This window comes from Oncorhynchus mykiss, chromosome 5, assembly GCF_057628025.1.
Source record: "Oncorhynchus mykiss isolate SJ-2025 chromosome 5, ASM5762802v1, whole genome shotgun sequence".
Classification (NCBI taxonomy): Eukaryota; Metazoa; Chordata; class Actinopteri; order Salmoniformes; family Salmonidae; genus Oncorhynchus; species Oncorhynchus mykiss.
This window is the reverse complement of record NC_143026.1, coordinates 32842409-32867173: the sequence shown is the minus strand read 5'-3', so window position 1 is coordinate 32867173 and position 24765 is coordinate 32842409. Positions and strand designations below refer to the sequence as shown.

The following is a 24765-nucleotide window of genomic DNA, read 5'->3' as shown; positions in this document are numbered from 1 at the left end:
CTTGGTCACATGTTGTGAACCCAACATTCCCCAACCACTTCAGTGTCTGATTGGCAGGGCCAGCGGGCCTGCAACATTTCCATCCATCGCCGGGCACACCAGAGGGGACAGGGTGACAGTGACATTCTCCATGGCGGTGACCATTGATGGTAATCTGATGACAGCCACATGCCAAAGAAAAGATGCCACTACACAAGACCAGCACCCCTCTATTCAATATACCCTCATTCCTGCAATGTCTTAGGCTTACATCCAAATGTCTATTAATTAATAATGGCCAGTGAATTCCTTGATGAAGGAGAGGGCTACAAAACCAAAACGAAGGCTGCTCCACGTCAAAGATGGTATGCTAATTAGCAGCTAGCAAAGCCCCCATCACTGTCTAAACATAGCCCAGAGCTTCCTTACCTTTCTCCATGCTGCGTTAAAATGATTACATTTATTACATTAACAGGCCTGCTAACGCCATAGACAAAACCCCTCAGCACCTCTTTTCTCTGGACTAATGACTCAAATACTTTTAATCAAAGGTTGACTCATTAAATACATCAACATTTAGTCCAGAGGTCTAATTGTTGGGCCTTTTAAACAGTAGGCTAATCGTAAATGAAATCTCTGTTTAATAAGCACACAGCCAGACACAAAGGCAAGAGGAAAATAGCCAGAGGCTGTCATCATTAAAACAACACAGGCGATCAATTAGTGCTCATCATCAGTAGGATGCCAAAAAAAAGAAAGGGACTACATTAGATACAGATTTTAGAATTGCCAAGTTTATTTCCCATTTTCCATGTATAAAATATACACATTTATAGGAATAGGGGGTTCCAGCAGTATGGATTTTAAAAAGCAGCATACATTTTTTCCTAATATTTCAGTTCATTGTATGCAATCAAGAGAGGATACTTTTATCAACGACCTGTCCAAGTCTTGCCTAGAGTCAGCTACTGATTACAGTATTTAAAAAAAAAACTTTCTTTACTAAGAAAATACACGAGTTTTGAGAAACAGAGGACATGTTTCTTATCATAATTGCTAAAGCTTGGAAAATATGATATCTTAAAACTTCAAATGAAAGCATAGAACTTTTCCCTGATTCAAAGTGCAAACAACAAGGCTTCATTACTATTTTATAGAGCAAAGCAAAGTCCAGATGGATGAACATAAATCTACACTAGAGTTACAGTCCACAGTGGATAACAGATATATACAAACAGTATTCTATGTCATATGAATACAGGTGTTATTCCAAGAAAGTTCATGATACATTTATTATTGAATTATGACCAAAACCTTTTATTTGATTTTGCTACATTAGGTGCCCTTAGAGATGTTTCCTAGTCGATGATAAACTTAATAAATAATTACTGTACTGATTTAAAAAAAATTGATACACAAAATGCCAATTAATTAATCCAACTACACATTCCACATTTTAGTTGGCCACTAACGTACTTCACGTAAGCTTATGCGATGGTCTGTAAGGTCAGTTCCATACTATACAACTAGTTTTGACCTGTCATCTCAACCATCCCACCCACCCTCTCCATCCACCCTTCCCCCTTTAAGAGACGTCTACTCAGAGAGCTTGATTGCAGAGAGCAGTGTTGACTGGCCACACACAGCATGGGTGCACTTGCCAATGGGGGGGGGGGGGGGGTCTACAAAAACTAGCTTCTCCAACCCGAACTGGCTCCAAACATTTGAGAAGATCTGGGGGATAAAAATGAAGACAAACCAACATATATATAAAAAGAGGTTGATGAAAATGGGAGGCTGGTTGGGAAGCTAGCTACCTTTGTGAAGGTTTGGACTTTCCCCTTAGCCCCTGCCTGGCCCCGACTGATCAATATGAGGAGTACTAGTGCTTTCTGACAATACTGTGAGGGATGTACGTAAGTATTGTATACCAAGGTTATTGTAGTTTTGAGATTTTTTATTTAAGTGATAACGCCCTCAAAGCCGGTGTTTGGAGGATATATTAGCATGGGTGTTAGGCTCTAAACACCGGCTTCGAGGGCATTATCACTTTTATACAACGGTTACCAACATATTCAAATAATGATTGACATATTTTCATTAAAAACGTTAGTCCCGACACAAATTGTTCAGAGGAGCTAGCCAACAACACAGCTAACACAATCACTTCAAATATTGAAGCTGTAAAGACTGCAAAAATAAATGATGCCAGCTGATTCATGATTTCGAGTGACTGAGAAACGCTGCCTGCCTGTCTTGTCCCGACCCATTCATTACTATGGGAAAGCTGGAGATTGAATTTGAATATGGAAAACAATGTCGCAAATGTCGGAGACACAAGGTTTATACAAATCTCCGCTGTTGAAACCGAAATGTTAGTCTAAAAGAAATGTGAGATAATGTCTAGATGCTTTTTATAGTGGAGATCAAGTTTATAAATGGTCTGGATGGGCTGATGAGACAGTGGATTGCGCAGTCAAATGGAACAGAGTAAATAGGCATTTTAACGTCATAGATTTAGCCGGTGGTAACTTGTAGAATAGACACTGGCTGGAATGTGGTTTTAACCAACCAGCATTAGACACACCCAATATATTTTTTTGTTCGTATTAGTTTTTAGTTGTGTATTTGAAATTCAGGTAGATATCAGACTTGATTTACTAGTTTTTATTTAATTAGAGTTTAATACAATTATTTATATTAGTTTTTATATTATTTTAGTTTTAGGGACAGAAACTAGCCTATGTGCGGCAGGCTAAGAGCCATTTATGTGTTATAGGCCAATAGTCAGCTTTTTTTGGGATGTCACTGTTTGCCACTGGGGGTGGATGGTCTGGTCATGGGTTTGGTTAGGTTTAAATCAATCTTAATGTGACTTGGATTTAAAAGGATAATCGTCGGTGTCTGTTTCTGTTCTTTTCACGCAAACTGCTCAAGTTGGTTGTCCTGACTTGCAGCTACTAACAGCTGTTGGCATTCTAACCTTGTCTTTAGCCTGAAATTCTGTTGGTGCTGTTCAGATGAACTTTGAGGTTCGTTGGGTTTTTCCCTTTGATCTCTGTTCCACACAGGCTGCCATCTTCTGACACAACAATCCAGTTGCTTTTGTCCTTTCCAGCAATATACTCCAAACAATCCTATACGGGGCTTTACCTTTTGCTGCCGCCAATGTACAAGCCTATCGTTTATGTTCATGCTCCGCACTCGCCCTTGGATTTCTTCCGTTAGCTCCTGATACACAAGTTAGGCCTATTTGAAACAATGCCATCTACTGGCAGCATTTAACTGCCAGATAAAACTTTTAAAAAATGGATTATAATTTTATTGCAGTCAAAGGTAAGTCTCAGGATAGTTCATCACTAAATTGTTTTTCCAATGTTTGTTTTAATATTTGTTTCAGTTTTCATTTACTATAATAACCTTGCTATTTTGTGTGTATACACACAAAATATAAGGAGGGAGTCCTGGACGGAACACATATCCACACCTACTACAGTAGAGGGAAGACGTAGGCGTAAATATAGGGGTGGAACAGAAAATAATAGAGGGGGTTTAGAGAGGGGTATAGACCTGAGTAGAGAGGGGTATAGACCTGAGTAGAGAGGGGTGTAGACCTGAGTAGAGAGGGGTGTAGACCTGAGTAGAGAGGGGTGTAGACCTGAGTAGAGAGGGGTGTAGACCTGAGTAGAGAGGGGTGTAGACCTGAGTAGAGAGGGGTATAGACCTGAGAGGAGACGGGTATAGACCTGAGTAGAGAGGGGTATAGACCTGAGTAGAGAGGGGTGTAGACCTGAGTAGAGAGGGGTGTAGACCTGAGTAGAGAGGGGTGTAGACCTGAGTAGAGAGGGGTATAGACCTGAGTAGAGAGGGGTATAGACCTGAGTAGAGAGGGGTATAGACCTGAGTAGAGAGGGGTATAGACCTGAGTAGAGAGGGGTGTAGACCTGAGTAGAGAGGGGTGTAGAACTGAGTAGAGAGGGGTATAGACCCGAGTAGAGAGGGGTATAGACCTGAGTAGAGAGGGGTATAGACCTGAGTAGAGAGGGGTATAGACCTGAGTAGAGAGGGGTATAGACCTGAGTAGAGAGGGGAATAGACCTGAGTAGAGAGGGGTGTAGAACTGAGTAGAGGGGTGTAGAACTGAGTAGAGAGGGGTGTAGAACTGAGTAGAGAGGGGTGTAGAACTGAGTAGAGAGGGGTGTAGAACTGAGTAGAGAGGGGTGTAGAACTGAGTAGAGAGGGGTGTAGAACTGAGTAGAGAGGGGTGTAGAACTGAGTAGAGAGGGGTGTAGAACTGAGTAGAGAGGGGTGTAGAACTGAGTAGAGAGGGAGGTAGAACTGAGTAGAGAGGGAGGTAGAACTGAGTAGAGAGGGAGGTAGAACTGAGTAGAGAGGGAGTTTAGAACTGAGGGAAGTGGAGAGAAGAAAAATAGGAATGGGACTAGAAGAAAAGAGAACGAGAGGGAAGAGAGGAAAGCAGGAATGATGAGATGGACTTCAGACATGAGATCTGTCCAGATAAAGTCAACACCGTTAAGCAGATACATGAAGATTGGTATCAGTTTCTATGGAAACGGAGGAGAGAATGAAATGCACTAAAATTAAGAAGTACATTTCGCTGTAGTTGTTATGTACTATACGTTCTGTCTACATGAAAATGCTTTGCCGCTCATAAAAATGTATTCAGAATGATATTTAAGAACTTACTAAATAATATGCACCAAAGTCAAGTGACTCGAAAGGTCATGTTTACTTGTGTTGAAGTGTATTAATATAAACCTTGTTTCTTTAAACATACATTCTATTTTGAACAAATTAAACTATACTGAACGAAATATAAACGCAACATACAAAGTGTTGGTCCCATGAGCTGAACTAAAAGATCCCAGACATTTTCCATATGCACAAAAAGCTTATTTTGTGCACACATTTGTTTACATCCCTTATAGTGAGCATTTCTCTTTTTCCAAGATACCCCTGACAGGTGTGGCATTTCAAGAAGCTGATTAAACAGCATGATCCTTACACAAGTGTACCTTGTGCTGGGGACAATAAAAGGCCACTAAAATGTGCAGTTGTCACCATAGATGTACATAGCCCATCTATAATTTAGCCCAAACAACTACCTCTTTCCCTACTGTATTTATTTAATTTTATTTATTTATTTAGCTCCTTTGCACCCCATTATTTTTTATTTCTACTTTGCACATTCTACCACTGCAAATCTACCATTCCAGTGTTTTACTTGCTATATTGTATTTACTTTGCCACCATGGCCTTTTTTTGCCTTTACCTCCCTTATGTCACCTCATTTGCTAACATCCTATATAGACTTGTTTCTACTGTATTATTGACTGTATGTTTGTTTTACTCCATGTGTAACTCTGTGTTGTTGTATGTGTCGAACTGCTTTGCTTCATCTTGGCCAGGTCGCAATTGTAAATGAGAACTTGTTCTCAACTTGCCTACCTGGTTAAATAAAGGTGAAATAAAAATAAATAAAATAGTCTCTAGGGAGCGTGCAATTAGCATGGAGACTACAGGAATATTCACCAGAGCTGTTGCCAGATAATTAAATGTTAATTTCTCTACCATAAGCCGCCTCCATCATTTTAGAGAATTAGGCAGTACGTCCAACTGGTCTCACAACCGCAAACCACGTATAACCACACCAGCCCAGAACCTCCACACCCGGCTTCTTCAACTGCGGGATCATCTGAGACCAGCCATCCGGACAGCTAATGAAACTAAGGAGTATTTCTGTCTGTAATAAAGCTCTTTTGTGAGAGAAAAACAAATTCTGATTGGCTGCGCCCCTGCCCAGTCATGTGAAATCCATAGATTAGGGCTAAATGAATTTAATTTAATTGACTGATTTCCTTATATGCACTGAAATCATTGAAAGTGTTGCATGTTGCGTTTATTTTTTTGTTCAGTATAAAACATAAACAGATATCCCTTCTCAGAGCATGTTGGCACAGCATTTTGCTTTCATCAATAATAATAAATGGGTATGATGAGAGAAAGAGGACGAGGAAGAAAGGGACAAAGAGGAGAGTGAGTGAGGAGAGTGGAGAAGGAAGAGGAAGATGGGGGAGATGGAGGGAGCAAAATGGGGAGGAATAAAGAGGGGAGAGAAAGGAATAGAAGAAGACGAGAACAGGAAGAAGAGCAGGAGGGGGAGAGGGTGAAGCAGAACATAGGGAGAGAGAGGAGCTTATCTAACAAAGCCCGGGCTGCGTCGCCACTCTCCTGAGCACTTCAGATCGCATTCCACTAAAATGCACCTTGGGGGAAGAGGCTATGTGACACAGCAGCACAGGGAGAGGAGGAAGGGGAGGAAGAGGAGGAAAAGGAGGGCAGAGAAAAATAGGGGAGCGGGAGAGAGGGAGGAGGTAGAGTGTAGATAGTGGTAGATGAGGTAGGGGGAAAAGGAGAGCAATTAGGGGGTAGTGGGGGCGAGTGTCTGGGGTAAGGGTACAGAGATCAGTGGTTTGAGGGAGGAGAAGGGCGAGGGTTGAAAAAGGTACAGGAGGGAGAAGAGAAAGGAGTGAGGAAGACTAGATGGGGAGAAAAGAGTGGAGGGGGGATGGTGGGGAAGGAGGGAGTAGGAAAGCCAGCTGTGACTTCATGCTGCCCTTCAGATTCTCAGAAGTGTGCTGTGGTCACACACTTTTCCTCCACACACTACTGACAGAGACACACATGCGAGTGTGTGTGTGTAGGGAGGGTTCAAACACTTAGACAAATGTATACACTCAAGCACAAAGATAGACACACTCTTATGTGAACACAACAAATGAGCGCACACTACCGAAACACGTACCCCCACACAGAAGAGCCCAACGATGAGTGATACTTACTGATTGGACCCAAATCCACCAGCAGACCCAAAGCCTGCAAGAAAACCAACAAACACAATTAACCATGTAGATGAAGACGTATCAGTGGAAAAAATTAAAACACCTCCGTATAATGTAGACTGAATCAGAGAGAAAACTACTACTATTTCCACCGTATTACCTCTGGTACAGAGCCAGTCAACCACATAAGACAAAACACAAACCACAATAATATGACTTGTTCTAGACCTAACGATCGGACATACGCAAACAGTACCATCCAGGGCTCCAGAGCAGGAGTGGAGGGAGACAGAGGGAAAAATAAGAGGGAGGCTGGACGATTTGAATAGTAAAAAGTGTGTGTGTGTGTGTAAGTGTGTGTGTGTGTGTAAGTGTGTGTGTGTGAGAGAGTGACATTTTGAGAGCAAGACACAAAGCAAGAGGGAGAGAGGGCAAGCATGTGAGGGAGTAGAGGAATGAGAGAGAAATACAGTGAGAGAACAAGAAGAAAAAGAGAGAACGAGAGAGTGAAACTAAGATGTTAAAAGTGGTCTTCCCACCCTCCTCTTCCCGTTTTGAGAAAACTGGGCCATATACAAACATTATTCTGACAGAAAGTAGCTTGCGTGGCGGCATGCGGCCATAGCAGGTATTTGGGTTAATAGGAAGCCGCTGGTGGGATTCCACCATCCCCACGGCTATCCTAGCATTAGCCTAGCACTGCATCTTGTGGCCATGTTGTACTGCACAGCAGACAGAGTGCTGGGGGATAGCATTAGCCACTAGGCTAACTGACTGCTATTTATCCAGCCACTAATGAGTTGAGCTAACCAGTGGCTCTACTTCAGGGGAATATTGGAAGAGACTCATTGGCAGGACTTCAAACGAAGACTTGAGCTCTTTTGTTTGTTCCTTGTTAGCATGGCTGGGAGAGTGGGGAGGAGACCGCAAGGGCAGATAAGACTAAGCCGGGTGTTGGAATCATTTCATATGCTTTGTACAGTTTTAGTCACTAGAAGAGGGAGGGAAGGGAACATGTCAATGAAGACTTGGAGTGCATCCTCTAGAGTGGCATCCTCTGCACTGATCTGAAAGAACTGAATGGGTGAGATAGTAGTACACACCTCCTCCTCCCTGCTGTCCGAACGCAGAGAAGCCGCTGAGCTGAGGAGCTCCGAACCCTGACCCCTGCTGCTGCTGGGCCAGGTTACCAAAGGACGGGGCACTCTGGTTGGCCAGTGCACCAAACGACGGTGTGCTTTGTTGAGTGGAGGCAAAGCTGTGAGGGGAGAGAGAAACAAACGACTAAAAATAGATTCAGATTTAATAGATCTAACAGTAACCTAATCAAAATTCAGGAAGATGTGTTGCTTAGAAAAACCATTGGTACAATTGATTTATTACATTATTGACACACAAACTGGGAAATATACTGGTCAGTTTCCATCCACCCTAAATACTACATCAGTCCTGAACCCCCTGACGCCATACAGAGGGAGGTCGAATTACTATGACCTGAGCTCCTCTCTCCTCCAGGTTACAGACTGTCTAGTATAGTCACTGTAGCACACTGCCCCAGTCCCTCTACTCTGCTCACATTACCATTCTAACCCAGAGGACAGGTTCCTAAAATATGCAGAGAAACAGCCTTGCCTGGAAAAATATCAGAGCCCATTACATCAAAGCATATTGCAATAATAGTTTATTTGAATTACAATGGAATAAGTCGCTGACGCTCCCACGGCACTTCCGTTACTGATCTGGGATCTGTATGTGGAGGCTGGGTCACTGTCAGGGAGAGGAGTGTGTTTTAATGTTTTATTCAGTTTAAATGTGTAGTAGAACAGTCTAAATGAAAGCTAGATGTCTTCTGTAGCTCAGTTGGTAGAGCATGGCTCTTGCAATGGCAGGATAGCTGGTTTGATTCCCGGGGCCGCCCATATGTAGAATGTATGCACGCATGACTAAGTCGTTTCGGATAAAAGCGTCTGATAAATGGCATATCTTAAATTATTATATTTTGACATGGAGGCTTAATTTGCCCTGAGTGAGATACAAGAGCAGCACCAGTCACACAGCTGTACCTCCAGGATTAGTTTTCGAGAGTCAAACATCAGCAGAGACGAGGGGAGGAGGAAGGGGAATTGACGTAGAATATAGCATGTGTGTGTGTGAGGCCGTTCAGAGAGGAGAGAGAAGGAAAGAGGGGAAGATAACAGAAACAAGGGCAAAAAGATAGTGACATTACAGAAGAGAGTGAGACAGAGTAATGAAGAGAGAGGGGTAGAGAATAGTCCAGGCCACAGCCAGCTCAGCTGCTCTGCTGGTTCTAATCTGGGAAGCAGACCCCTGCACCGAAATATAGGCTGACCTCTGACCTTAATACGGGAGCCAATCACTTGCCGGCCGGCCTGCCGGCTGTCTTTAACCGCTCTTGGGTCAATCCGGGACCAGGTTCATCTTTAACTACAAGGCTTGGGAGATATACTGTTTATACCGTATACAGGGTTATTTACAAATATCACCGGTATGATTTCCAATACCTCGCGGGGGCTTCGTGCAAAGCCACTGCTAGGTTGATTATAACTATAATAAATCTAAGAGGTGTCAAATAAATGATATCCAACTCAGGGTTCCAGCTAAGCATTAGGTTAGCTAACTTGTCTACTGCCTAGATGTCAAAATCAAGCTTCTTGGTTACAGCAGGGACATTTAATACCCCCCCTGGATCAAGATCCCTGTCGCCTAAATTGTCTTGTGCATCCCCACAAAAAATATATATTTTTGGAAATAGCACCCCTTGTGTGTACTTCCGGTAATAGCTTAGTAGGGTACAGAAACGGTATGAAAATCTGGACATCGCCCAAGCCCACTGCTAAATTGAGGAACCACTTCTAAAGATAGGGAGGGTGACATTTACTGGCTGTAGGGAGTCCTGAGGCGTTTTATCTTTGAACTATCTTGTAATAAATCTCTGCAGAGGTTTGGAAAACAACTAAACTAGGACCGGCATTCGTAAACAACTTCAATATTTATCTTTGTGAACAGGACGACGGGTGATGACAAGGGAAATACAGAGCGGTAAAATATTACCTCACGAGTCCTGACATTATGAAAAGAACTAGACTGAAAAAAAACTGACTGAACCGAGGAAAGGAATGACTGAAAACACTAAGCCTGCTGCCATTTGACAGTCCCATGGGATTAAACCCTGACAAGACAGAACTGAGAAATGACTTCAGGGCAAGGCTAGCTCGTCTTCCTGAAACCAACAGGACCTAAGGCAGAGGGTGTAACGTGTGTGTGTGTGTGCGCGCGAGTGAGAGTAGGGGGTGGTAGAGGATTGAGGGGTGGGGATTTAGCCGGTAATCCCCTCCTGACAATTTGTGCCCAATACACGACCCCCAGGGGTAGATAGAAGATAGATAGAAAGAAGGAACCAGCCCATCTTAAAATCATCTGGCAGTATGACCCCAGAGTGGGATTATCTGGGTGGAATAATCTCTCTCTGCATGGCTCCGTGGTTTGGGTCTTGGCAGAAGTGCACAGCGCCTCAGCAGGCCTGCACGTGGGGGGGGGGGGGCTGAATGGTAGGGGATGGAGGAATAATCCCATTTTCTCCCATAATCTTACAATGAGGGTTGCAGTTAAACTCGGAATAGAGGTTGACTCAGCAGGGGTCTGGGTGGTTAGAGCTGACTGAATCCCATCCCCTGATGAATTGTGTTTAAAACATACCAGCAATGCTTGCCCTCAACTATTGTGGACTTTTCTAAACTAAATTTCAAACTCATTGAGGGCAAGACGAAGCACACAATATGTGCCAGTAACCATATTCTCAAGTCATACCGTATTGAAAAACCGGACATTTCAGTACAATTTTATAAATGCTGACAGATCATTTGTTCAATCGACATGGTGGGAACTTTTTGCGTCTGAAAAATGTGTTATGAGAGAAACGGTAGTGGAAAGGCCTTAATGTGAAAATATTGATATAATAACCATCATATTGAAGTCAACTTGGAGTCACCCGATGACATGGTGTGTCATCCTCCCACTACAAATCTGGAAACCATGCAGTTTATTACCCTACAGATGAAATAAGTTATGATGAATGTTACAGAGTGGTGAAAGTGTAAATTGATGAGCTTTATGCTCCTCTCCAATAGACAGACTCAGGGTCTTATTCTGGTGACATGATTGATGCTTGAATGTCATTAAATGATCCATAATAATGTCATCATGTAGACTACCCGCACTGCATCTGTGAGCTGTTGGGTAAAGCGCACATACCAAGACCAGACTGGGCACATTTGTTATTTAACGCAACAGCTGTGACAAAACTATCGGTTGAAAATGAAACGGAAACACATTGAACTTCAGATTTTTATACAGTACAGTGCCTTCAGAAAGTATTCATACCCTTTGACTTTTTCCAAACGCTATTGTGTTACAGCCTGAATTTTAAAAATGGCTAAATTGAGATTGTGTCAATGGCCTACAAATAATGTCAGAGGAATTATTTTTGGAGATATTTTTACAAATTAATTATAAATCAAAATCCGAAATGTCTTGAGTCAATAAGTATTCAACCCCATTGTTATGGTAAGACTTCGCTTAACAAGTCACATAATACATTGCATAGACTCACTTTGTGTTCAAGACAATGTTAATAAAACTGGTTGTTTGGATCCTGGATGCTGATTGGATGAGCAGAATTCCAAGCTGTGCTGTATTGGCCATCACAGACACACCTATGCCTGCTAACAGTACCATCTAAACATTACCACTGCACCGCCATACGAATGTCATGTTAATGTTGCCATCTGAATCATCTCTTGTATTCATCTCAACTCGCACATAATTTCCCCTCGCTTCCAGCTTAGCATTTAGTTTGGTACAGCGGGGGTTAATATACGCCTTGCTGTCTGTCTGTCCAACCTGGAAACAATGTTTCACTTTTTAATTTTGATCTCTGTAGTGCCGTACATACACTGAGTGTATAGAACATTAGGAACACCTGCTCTTTCCATGGCATAGACTGACCAAGTGAATCCAGGTGAAAGCTATGATCCCTTGTTGATGTCCGTGTAGATGAAGGGGAGGAGACAGGTTAAAAGAAGGATTTTTAAGCCTCGAGACAATTGGGATATGGATTGTGTAAATGTGCCTTTCAGAGGGTGAATGGGCAAGACAAAATATTTGTGCCTTTGAATGGAGTATGGTAATAGGTGCCAGGAGTACTAGTATGAGTGTCAAGAACTGCAACGCTGCTGGGTTTTTCACGCTCAACAGTTTTCTGTGTGTATCATGAATGATCCACCACCCAAAGGACATGCAGACAACTGTGGGAAGGAAGCATTGGAGTCAACACGGGCCAGCATCCCTGTGGAACACTTGACACCTTTTAGAGTCAATGCCCCGACAAATTGAGGCTGTTCTGAGGGCAAAAGGGGGTGCAACTCAATATTAGGAAGGTTTTCCTAATGTTTTGTACACTCCGTGTTGCGTGAACTGTGCCCAGATGAGAACTTTTTCTGAGCCAGTCGAAATCACGCATCAACGTCATTATCATGGACATATCCAAGTAAATGTCGGTTTTATAAAAGCAATAAGTAAATGGGTTACTTATCGCGTTTAACAACGCCATATACCTGTGACTATATTGATGCTACATCACTGCCTTTTGTGCCTTATTTCTTAATTAACATGAATTTAGAATGACAACCTCATCTCTGTACCTCACACATTGCAATTATCTGTAAGGTCCCTCAGTCAAGCAGTGAATTCCCAACACAGATTCAACCACAAAGACCAGGGAGTTTTTCCAATGCCTTGACAAAGGGCACCTATTGGTAGATGGGTAAAAAAAAAAAAGCAGCAGCGAACATGGACTACCCATTTGAGCATAGTGAAGTTATTAATTATACTTTGGATGGTGTATCAACTCCACAATACTAACCACTTGACTTTTTCAAAATTGTTTTACAAAGTGGCATTAAAATTGTTTGAATCGTCTTTTTGTGTCAACAATCTACACAAAATACTAATGTCAAAGTGAGTAAGTAAGTATTCAATCCCCAGAGTCAAAAATACATGTTAGAATCACCTTTTGCAGAGATTACAACAGAGTCTTTCTGGGTATGTCTCTAAGAGCTTTGCACAACTGGATTGTACGATATTTGCACATTATTCTTTAAAATATTCTTCAATCTCTGTTAAATGAGTTCTTGATCATTGCTAGATAGCCATTTTCAAGTCTTGCCATAGATATTCAAGCAGATTTAAGTCAAAACTGTAACTAGGCCACTCATTAACATTCAATGTCGTCTTGGTAAGCAACTCCAGTCTATATTTGGCCTGGTGTTTAAGGTTATTGTCCTGCTGAAAGATTAATTCATCTTCCAGTGTCTGTTGGTTTTCCTGTAGGATTTTGCTTGTGCTTAGCTCTATTCCATTTATTTTTATCCCAAAAAACATCCTAATCCTTGCCGATGACAAGCATACCCATAACATGATGCAGCCACCACCATGCTTGAAAATATGAAGAGTGGTACTCCGTGATGTGTTGGATTTACCCAAACATAACACATTGTATTCAGAACATGAAGTAAAAAAAAAAGATGTTTTTTTGCCGTTTTACTTTAGTGATTTATTGCAAACAGGATGCATGTTTTGGAATATTTTTTACTCTGGACAGGCTTCCTTTTCACTGTCATTTAGTGGTAAATACTTTCTGAAGGCACTGTACATGAAAACTTAAGCAAAAAAGTACCTTGTGTGCACTACATCATCACACACTGATTTTTATCCACAACAAGTCAGTTTGGTGGAAACACCACTGGTAGGAAAATACACATATATTCTTTATGCTAATGTTTTAATATTTGCATGAAAATCTGTCACCAATTGGATGGAAACCTGGCTAGTGTAGCTGAGCAGGGCTTAAGGCGGTATGCCCAAGTTGAGAAATGAGGTCGGGGGTTAGCCTGCAATTGCTTATTTACCATGTGTGAATATGAAAACACTGTCAGGGACGTGTCATCGTGCTGTCAGCTGGAACGTGAGGTGTTGCATAACTAGCCCCTCAGGTGGCTGAAACCCTTGCCCATAATGCTTTCCTTTTATTAGTCAACCTTTTTAATATACATGACAACCAACCCAGACAATATCACATACACAGCAATAAATGCATAAAACCATTTAAAGACATTCTGAAGCATGTATGGTCAGTATTATCAAGAATATTCAGCTGTAACTTCAGAACAATTCTAAAAGTCTTCACTCTTCATATCCAATAAAAGTCTAACAGGGGTGTCTCTCTTACCCGAATCCTCCCACGTTGGCGGCTGCCGTTCCCTCTCCAAACACCTTGCTGGCTGAGGAGCCCATGGGACTGCTAAAAGAGGGTGCCGAGCCAAACGCTGCTGCCCCCCCAAAAGCCGGGGAGCCCCCAAAAGCAGGGGGGCTACCGAACACAGGGGCGCTCCCAAAACCACCTGTAGGGGTATAGAGAGAGGGGTGTGTGAGGAACGGTCAGGTGGTTGACTTTGCATTTGATAAAATACGTGTGAGAGGGATGGTTATATGAATACACTTGACATGTGTATGAGCAATATTGTTGTATTGGTTGAGACGGGGGATGGAAGAACGTCTCAGGGGACACTAACCATACATAACAGCAAAAGCTTAAAAAATAGAGACACCGTTTACCTTATTCCTACATTTTGAGCCATGTGTATATGTCACAGCTGGTGATGCCCTAAAACTAACATCCCAACATGATTAATAATGTTGTATTATCATCTGCTCTACAACACTCCATTTCCGGTCAGGGACAATTGCTCTCACACACACATAGCATAAGGGCTAGGAGGGCTTGACGGGAATTGATTGCCAACCACACACTCTTTGGGGCTGAGAAAGGAGGAGGAGTTAAAGAGAGGGGAGCACTGAAATTACAGCCTGGCTACGAGACGAGCACGGCCCAGTGAATAATTGATTGAGCTAATGTAATAGGATTACATTCCTTGGAGCAGCACTGAAAACCCCCAGGTCCCGTATTCACAAAGCCTTTCAGAGTAGGAGTGCTGATCTAGGATCAGTTACTCCTACTCTGAGAGGCTTTGTGAATATGGGCCCAAGAGTTTAGGGGTAGATGCCTATGATAAAGCTAGGAGAGGTGATGACATTTTACTCAGCTGGCACTGCAAAAGGACAAGGCAAAACTGCAGTGGTAATAACTTTTGGGGAACGCTATGACTTTCTATTTGCTAAGACATGCTATAATTTTAGCAAGCTTGAGGAAATATTAGAACTGCGTTGACAAAATGTATGCTATGACTGCTCTGGCCAAATAGACACCAAGACTGTTCACTAGCTATGAAAGACGCAGCATTGTGGAATGTAGCCTGACCATGTTCCACTAGTGCTGTACTGGCAGAAAGAGATAAGGTGACTCTCACTGTAGCTCAGATGATAAAGGAGGACAGAGTGAGTCTCTCCTTGGGGAGCTAGAGCTGGGGGCAGCTGAGGTTGCAGGGAGTGGAGCCACCCCCACCGCATCGCTGGGGAGGAAGTGATGCGTGTGTGGAGTGTTCATCCATCAGCACCTGCCCCACTCTCTGACCCTCACACGACACTGAGCCAACCACCGCACCAACAGACAGAGGAAGACAGGACGACATCAGAGACAGAGCCAAGAATGTAAAGGGTCGTTACTATCACTGTCAAAAAGACTAGAGGGGCTAGTGATGGGGAATGTGTTTAAAGAGGGTAGGTATTGCAGAATAAAGTACAACTACCCTATTGTACCACCTTGTATTGTGTAAGTTAGGTCAGCAGGTGTGATATTACCTTGAAGAAATTTAGCAATTGAAAGATATTTGCTTGAAAAAGTTAGAATTGACATACTCTTGAAAGTGATATATTTTGTAAGATAGGCTATTGAGACCCAATGTTTAATAACAGATGGGTTATTTGTGACATCGTTGGACAACACTTTCTAAAATAACCATGGACACAAGTCTGTAGTTGACAGAGCTGTGTGACTTTTGTCACTGATTTTGGGTTGAAGGTGTAGCCTACCTGTCTGTTTGGCAGGGGTGGAGAAGGAGCCGAACCCCTGAGCGGCCACGCTCCCGCCTCCCGTGCTAAAGGTCCCACTGGCCGTCTGCTCCCCCCCTCCGAATGCTGATGCTGGAGAGCCAAAGCCAAAGGTTTTGGCCCCGCTGTTCCCAAACAGGGTGGGTCCTCCTGTAGGACAGACAGAGGTTAAAAGTGGAGTTATAGCAGTGGATTTATAGCACTATAGTATGTAGACAGAAATAGGTGCCGTGCAAATGTTTTGTGCCGGTCCGGTTCATATTTACAGTGCATTCGGAAAGTATTCAGACCCCTTGACTTTGTCTACATTTTGTTACGTTACAGCCTTATTCGAAAATTGATTAGATATTTGTTTTCCTCAGCAATCCACACACAACACCCCATAACGACAAAGTGAAAACAGTTAAAAGGTAGAAAATATATTACAAATAAAATACAGAAATACCTTATGTAAGTATTCAGACCCTTTGCTTTGAGACTCGAAATTGAGCTCAGGTGCATCATGTTTCCGTTGATCATCCTTGAGATGTTTCTACAACTTCATTGGAGTGCACCTGTGGTAAATTCAATTGATTGGACATGATTTGGAAATATCTCACAGTTGACCGTGCATGTCAGAGCAACAACCATGCCATGAGGTCAAAGGAATTGTCCGTAGAGTTCCGAGACAGGATTGTGTCGAGGCACAGATCTGGGGAATGGTACCAAAAGATTTCTGCAGAACACAGTGGCCCGGCCAAACTGAGCAATCAGGGAAGAAGGGCCTTGGTCAGGGAAGGGACCAAGAGACTGATGGTCACTCTGACAGAGCTCCAGAGTTCCTCTGTGGAGATGGGAGAAACTTTCAGAAGGACAAGCATCTCTGCATTACTCCTTTATGGTAGAGTGGCCAGACAGAAGCGACTCCTCAGTAAAAAGGTACATGATAGCCCTCTTGGAGTTTGCCAAAAGGGACCTAAAGAACTCAGACCATGAGAAACAATATTCTCTGATCTGATGAAACCAAGTTTGAACTTTGGCCTGAATGCAAAGCGTCACATCAAAGAAACCTGGCAACATCCCTACGGTGAAGCATGGTGGCGGCAGCATCATGCTGTGGAGATTTTATTCAGTGGCAGGGACTGGGAGACTAGTGAAGGGGAAAAAAGATTGAGGGAAAGATGAACGGATCAAAGTACAGAGATACACTTGAGTAAAACCTACTCAAGAGCACTCAGTACCTCAGACTGGGGCGAAGGTTCACCTTCCAACAGGATAACAACCCTAAGTACACAGCCAAGACAACACAGGAGTGGCTTCGGGACAAGTCTTTGAATGTCATTAGGGGTCCAGCCAGAGCCCGGACTTGAACCTCTGAAAATAGCTGTGCAGCCACGCTCCTCATCCAACCTGACAGAGCTTGAAAGGATCTGCAGAGAAGAATGGGAGAAATTCCCCAAATACAGGTGTACCGAGCTTGTAGTGTCGTACCCAAGAAGCTGTAATCGCTGCCAAAAGTGCTACAACAAAGTACTGAGTAAAGGGTCTGAATACTTATGTAAATGTGATATTTCATACATTAAAAAAAAGTACTTGCAGAAAGAAAGGTCTAAAAAGCTGTTCGTCATTATGGGGGTAGTGTGTGTAGATTGATGAGGGAAAAAAAACAATTGAATCAATTGTAGAATAAGGCTGAAATGTTAAAAAAATGTGGGAAAAGTCTGAATACTTCCCAAATGATCTTCAGGTACAGGAACTCTGCAATTGTTGAACTAACATTCTATAACAAATGCAGGACCTCAGAGAGGTCTGGAACTCTTTGTTATTGGTCTATTAACTAATTTACCGCACATACCACGATGTTGCCATGGAAAGTCGAAACTACCGCACATGCAAACCTGCTGATTAGAAGGTCCTGTGTAGATTGTATTTTCAAATTATCAAATGTTTTCACAGTTCGCTTCATCCTCTGTTGTACAATATGATATAAAACAAAGAAAAAACAGAATTTTGACGCAACTGGGCCTTTAAAATCGACGTAAAAGGATCCCAAAAGATTTCTAGACAGGGCGCCACTGAGCTAAGCTTCTCACCTAAGTAATGGAATGGGAAACCCTAAACAAGTTATCAAATTGGCTATTGGTCCCCTCCAAGAGGATGAGTGCGAGGACAAGAGAGATGTAGCAAACCTGAATAATCCTCTATTGCATGGGTAGGGCACCTAAATACAGACATTTTTATCGGAACAAATAAATCAAATCAACTAATCAAATTTTTTTTTTTCGCAATACACCAAATACAACAGGTGTAGTAGACATTACAGTGAAATGCTTACTTACAAGCCCTTAACCAACAATGCAGTATAATATTATTTTTTTAATAAGAAAGTAACAAATAATTAAAGAGCAGCAGTAAAATAGCAACAGCGAGGCTATATACAGGGGCACAGGTTAGTCGAGGTAATATGTACATGTCGTTAGAGTTATTAGTGACTATGCATAGATAATAACAGAGAGCAGCAGCAGCGTAAGAGAGTGGTGGGGGGGTAAGGCAAATAGTCTGGGTAGCCATTTGATTAGATGTTCAGGAGTCTTATGGCTTGGGGGTAGAAGCTTCTTGGACCTAGATTTGGTGCTCCGGTACCGCTTGCCGTGCAGTATTAGAGAGAACAGTCTGACACCGCCTAGGATAAAGGACCTGGATGTACTAGGCCTTATGCACTACCCTCCGTAGTGCCTTGCGGTCGGATGCCGAGCAGTTGCCATACTAGGCAATGATGCAACCAGTCAGGACGCTCTCGATGGTGGAGCTGTAGAACCTTTTGAGGACCTGAGAACCCATGCCAAAGCTTTTCAGTCTCCTGAGGGAGAATAGGTTTTGTCGTGCCCTCTTCACGACTGTCTTGGCCAGGTCACTGACCTCCTCCCTATAGGCTGTCTTGTTGTTGCCGGTGATCAGGCCTACCACTGTCATGTCATCGGCAAACTTGATGGTGATGTTGGAGTCGTGCTTGGCCATGCAGTCATGAGTGAACAGGGAGTATAGGAGGGGACTGAGCACACACCCCTGAAGGGCCCTCGTGTTGAGGATCAGCGTGGCAGATGTGTTGTTACCTACCCTTACTACCTGGGGGCGGCCCGGAAGGAAGTCCAGGATCCTGTTGCAGAGGGAAGTGTTATGTCCCAGGGTCCTTAGCTTAGTGATGAGCTTTGAAGGCACTATGGTGTTGAACGCTGAGCTGTTGTAAATTAATAGCATTCTCACATACAGTGGGGCAAAAAAGTTTTTAGTCAGCCACCAATTGTGCAAGTTCTCCCACTTAAAAAGATGAGGCCTGTAATTTTCATCATAGGTACACTTCAACTATGACAGGCAAAATGAGAAGAAAAATAAATCCAGAAAATCACTTTGTAGGATTTTTTATGAATTTATTAGCAAATTATGGTGGAAAATAAGTATTTGGTCACCTACAAACAAGCAAGATTTCTGGCTTTCACAGACCTGCAACTTCTTCTTTAAGAGGCTCCTCTGTCCTCCACTCGTTACCTGTTTGAACTTGTTATCAGTATAAAAGACACCTGTCCACAACCTCAAACAGTCACACTCCAAACTCCACTATGGCCAAGACCAAAGAGCTGTCAAAGGACACCAGAAATAAAATTGTAGACCTGCACCAGGCTGGGAAGACTGAATCTGCAATAGGTAAGCAGCTTGGTTTGAATAAATCAACTGTGGGAGCAATTATTAGGAAATGGAAGACATACTATCCTGTTCTATCCTGCCGATACAATGTAAAAACCGCCAGCTGTATGTTATTCATGTCGTCGTTCAGCTATGACTCGGTGATAGTTTTTAATGTCCCGTTGGTAGTTTAATCTTGTTCGTAGGTCATCGATTTTATTTTTCATTGATTTCACGTTAGCCAATAGAACGGATGGCAGTGAGGATTTACTCGCTCGCCCTTGAATTCTCAGAAGGCAGCCCGACCTCCGCCCCATTTTTCTCAGTCTTCTCTTCACGCAAATGACGGAGATTTGGGCCTGTTCCCGGCAAAGCAGTATATCCTTCACGTCGGACTCGTAAAAGGAAAAAGCTTCTACCAGTTCTTGGTGAGTAATCTCTGTTCTGAAGTGATTTTTGGCAGCAGCAACATTATGTACAAAATAAGTAAACAAATAAGTTATAAACTATGCAAAAAAAAACGAACAAAATAACAGCTGGTTAGGAGCACGTAAAATGTCAGCCATCCTCTCCGGCGCCATTCCACTAAGCCCCAAAATAGATTATTTTCAAATACAATCATTTCATACTTTGATTACATTCAGACATGATCAAGTGTCTTTTTGTGTGTGAATACTTGGGAACAGATTTCCTAAGTTAAACACATTTTAGCTGATTTAAATACGTTTATTTTTTTTTACCAAAATAAAAAAACAAATAAAAAAAACTGTGTTCCAAAAAAATTGATATTGGTGGGCCGGTTTTGGCCCGCAGGCCTCCTGTTGCCAATCCCTGCTCTACAGTTTACTGAGCATGAAGAGGACGACATTTTACAGAATTTCCAGCCATGAGTCATCACTCACTGAACACCATTTCAAAATTCAATCATGCAAGGAAAATGTAAACTTCTCTCCCTCCACGTTCATTAGATATTCATCTCCAGAACGATGTGGTGGAATATCGTTTCAGGGGTGTCATGACAGCAACACACTTTACAGTTAACCCAGGTCTCCCTCAGTCTTTTTATCTTTACAGCGTGTTTCACTTTTAATTGGCTGGGAATGTCGGTCTCTCTCCAGTGGTATAAAAAAAGAGAGGAAAGATTAAATGGGTCTTGAAACATTCATTTCCTGCAATTCTAAAGACTTTGCGATTGGGCAGAGAATAATTAGCAGCTTTATAACACACTTTATGCAATTCTACTCATTTTTCCATAGGGTGGAAAGAAATGTTTGCAGTTCTTAATTTGATATCTGAGTGAGACTAACTAACAAAATCAATGGGTCGGTAATTCGACCGATTTTGCCTTGATGACAGCTTTGCACACTCTTGGCATTCTCTCAACCAACTTCATGAGGTAGTCACCTGGAATGGATTTCAATTAACAGGTGTGCCTTGTTAAAAGTTCATTTGTGGAAATGTCTTTCCTTCTTAATGCGTTTGTGCCAATCAGTTGTGTTCTGACAAGGTAGGGGTAAGTATCCAGAAGATGTCCATATTATGGCAAGAACAGCTCAAATAAGGCAAGAGAAACGACAGTCCAGTCTCTCTTTTTATACCACTGGAGAGATGTATAAGGATTCTATCGTTAAATCCTCTCTGGGCTTTTAGCAAGGTGCTAGTGAGAGTCCGCTGGTGACAGACTGGAAATGGCCTTTCGCGTTCATAGAGGAGGCTATTTTCTAGGGGCCATTTTCATACTTTTCCAAGGCTGAGTGTTTTTGCACAATGCATTGGCCATATGGTAATACTGCTCACTGCAAGTACTTCACTACATTTAAGGTGTAAATGACACAGAACACTGCAATCTCATTGGAGATTCTGCACAGGTGGAACATTTCCAAACATCACATCCACTTTCAGCAATTTAGCACTTTCACGCTCCAACAATTTACAAGACAGTAACTTGAAGGCAACCAATGTGAGAGAAAAGAAAATAAACACCTTTCAAATCAAATGGATTCTCAAAGAGTTGGGTGATTACATGGACAAGTTACATGACTGACTGACTGACTGACTGACTGACTATGATGCCAATCAATAACTGGGGGCAGAAGAAGAAGACATCTTTGGGTATTAAGGAGCTTGATCAGCAATATCAGATAAAGGGTTTCACTTTTCATCAGTAACAGGCAGAAGGAAGAAATGGATATGTGACTGCCACAGTGGCTGAATGGTATTAGGTGTGTGTGGAAGACATTGGGACGGACACTTGATGTATTACGCAGCATGGCACAATGCCTACTGTCCGTTAAGAGCTACTCAAGGAAAATACTAATTTGCAGTGCTCTTCCCAAAGGTGAGTGTCAAAGAAGTAATGGAATTTAGGAATTTGACTAAAAGCTAAAATAGTCTACATGCATGTCATGCAGCGCATTGAGAAAATAAACATGGGTGAAGACATGGGTGAAACAATGTGGGTTGGGATATATGTTCAGGGAAAATGTCCTAGAAGGCAATACGTGAGTGGCAGAGAATGACATTTCTCATAAGAATCAAAGCTTTGGGCATGCAAGGGAATGCTATCCTATCAAATAGTCCCCTTGAAATGGGTCATACATATTCAGATAGCCATAATCAGAATTCTGCCCCATTTCAATTTGAAACAAAAGAGGGTACAGTAGAATGGTACGGGGGCGGCTCAAATGCATATCAAGGTGGATATTTCTACTCATCTAGCCTACATGTTTAACATAAATGAATCACGTACCACCACAAGGTTGGGAAAATATGAACAGATTTGCATTAATCTACAGAACAAACATGGATGATTAGATGCTGTTTGTGTGCATTAGAATAAGAAAACGTGCAGATAGTAGCCTATTTGCTATGTAAAACCATGCCAGTCAGTCTGTTGAGCAGTAACATGACCAGGAGCTATAGAGGATGGTGCAGACTCGTGTTGTCACAGATAGGACAACACATACGCTGTCAGTGCCTCCGGCATCAACAGGTTAAATCACACCGCTATGTGACACTGTGTTCATTACCTAAATTGATTATATTGGCTACTTCCCTACATTTACATGAACATATTTACCTTGATAATATTTGTGCTCTTATCAAAGCTCTGGTGATTCTCATTGTATTGCTTGCTGGTATGAAACGAAGTGAGTATATCAGTCAACTTTATCATCCTGTCAATCAAAGGGTATCTTGCTAATGATAACTGTCCTAAAATTGCACAGGAAGTTTAATTATAAGATGAGTCATCCTTTCTGCTACAACTTCTCCACCCCTATGGGTCTTCTCACCTGTCTGGTTGGGCTGACTGAAGCCCCCGGTGGCGGCGGTCGTGCCGAAGGGGTTCTTGTTGGCGGCGTCCTCACTGGGTTTCCCCCCCAGGCCACTGAAGAAGCCTCCCCCTGCCTGCTGGGAGCCTGCTACCGTGGCAGAGCTAGACCCAAACAGACCCACACCACTGGATGGTTGCTGCAGGGGAAAAGGGAGGGGGGCACAGTCACAACAAGGTCATAATGATCATAATTGGTTATGCAGTAGTTAGTGTATGGGCTCTCGGCTGAGTTCTTAACCAAATGCAATAACACATCTACCGTGTATGTGAGTGGTGTGGTCGCATTTGAAGAGGGATATTTGGGGGTCTTCTACTGAAGTGTTACATATCAAATGGTAGGAAGGTTTTATATTTTACACACATAGTAAAATGTGAATGTTACCTGTCCAAAGACACTCCCACCACTGGGCTGTTGACCAAACACTGAGTTAGTGGAGGAGCTTCCGAAAGCTGGGAGCAAAGAAGACAGAAAACAAATTAGATATATACTGAGTGAACAAAAATTAGGAACACCTTCCTAATATTGAGTTTCATCCTCTTCTGCCCTCAGAACAGCCTCAATTAGTCGGGGAATGGAATCTCCAAGGTGTTGAAATAGCTCCACAGGGATGCTGGCCCATGTTGACTCCAAGTTGTGTCAAGTTTGCTGGATGTCCTTTGGGTGTTGGACTATTCTTGATAAACACGGGAAACTGTTGATTGTGAAAAACCCAGAAGCTTTGCAGTTCTTGACACACTCAAACTGGTGTGCCTGGCACCTAGTACCGTTCAAAGACATTTAAACATTTTGTCTTGCCCATTCACCCTCAATGGCACACATACACAATCCATGTCTCAAGGTTTAAAAATCCTTCTTTAACCGGTCTATTTCTCTTCATCTACACTGATTTGAAGTGGATTTAACATGTGACATCAATAAGGGATCATAGCTTTCACGTGATCAGTCCGTCATGGAAAGTGTTCCAAATGTCTTGTACTCTCAGTGTATTTTGCAGGCTATGCACTTCTCCAATAAATCCATGCACAACATCACAAATTACGCTTGGGATGTGCAGTCTTAAGGTTAGCGATGATGACAGTGGTAGGAAGTAAGAAATGTGGGTGTGTGTACACTGCTAGTGCAGTCATTTGATGGCTGGTCTCGTTCCAGTAGCATTAGACTAAGGCGACAGAGAACCCTTTTCCTCACAGGTTATTGATGACTGGGGGGGGGGGGGGGAATTAATTCCGTGGGAATTAAAGGGAATATATGGGAATGAACAGAAATATATGCAAACTAATATTAATACCATTTAAATGTAGATGTTTTTTGCATTGGATATATTTACCATATCATATGGAGACAGAAACAAACATTTTACCTTATCATAAGCAGACAATTGCAAATGATTAAATCATTCCAATAGAAATAAAATAAAAATATTTAGTTACGAATTGAACTTTAATTCAATGAGTCGACTCTCCACATTGGATGATTTCACTGAACAACAAAAGGGAATATTGAATGATCCCCAATGATCCATTGCATCTCCCAAAAACATTTTCAACATACATCTGTAAAATGATAGTCTAGAAACTAAAGCTTTGGTTGTCTTCCTCTCAGGCTTTCATGTCTTCTCCCTGGACCTCCTCAATGTCCACCTTTTGAACATCAGACTCTGAAGCCTCATCTTCACTGTCACTTTCCAACCTTGAGGATGGCTCGTTGTCGGGCTCAAAAAGCCTCAAATTTGCCCGGATGGCCAGGTCAGCCTACTGCGTGCTTTGGTGTGTGTGTTCCCAAATAAGGACCAGTTGCGCTCTGAGGCGACTGATGTTGGTGGGATTTGGAGGATGGAGGCAACA

The 24765-nt window shown here is 42.5% G+C and overlaps 1 protein-coding gene across 7 annotated transcripts in view; it reads right to left on the bottom strand.

The window, feature by feature from the left end:
* Window positions 1–24765, bottom strand: part of nup214 (nucleoporin 214) — an 80245-nt gene that overhangs the window by 2519 nt on the left and 52961 nt on the right. For 2 of the 7 annotated variants that reach the window (XM_090234510.1, XM_090234514.1), the window contains exons 30-36: window positions 23303–23370; window positions 22880–23057; window positions 15909–16076; window positions 14149–14320; window positions 7946–8100; window positions 6843–6876; window positions 752–1713 (exon numbers count right to left, since the gene is read on the bottom strand). In XM_090234510.1, the coding sequence (XP_090090636.1) occupies window positions 1671–1713; window positions 6843–6876; window positions 7946–8100; window positions 14149–14320; window positions 15909–16076; window positions 22880–23057; window positions 23303–23370 (818 nt within the window). In that variant the 3' untranslated portion in view covers window positions 752–1670. Of the gene's footprint in view, window positions 1–751; window positions 1714–6842; window positions 6879–7945; window positions 8101–14148; window positions 14321–15908; window positions 16077–22879; window positions 23058–23302; window positions 23371–24765 lie in introns of those variants that run through there. The other 5 variants (XM_021602473.3, XM_021602472.3, XM_090234513.1 and 2 more) reach the window with 3 other exon arrangements.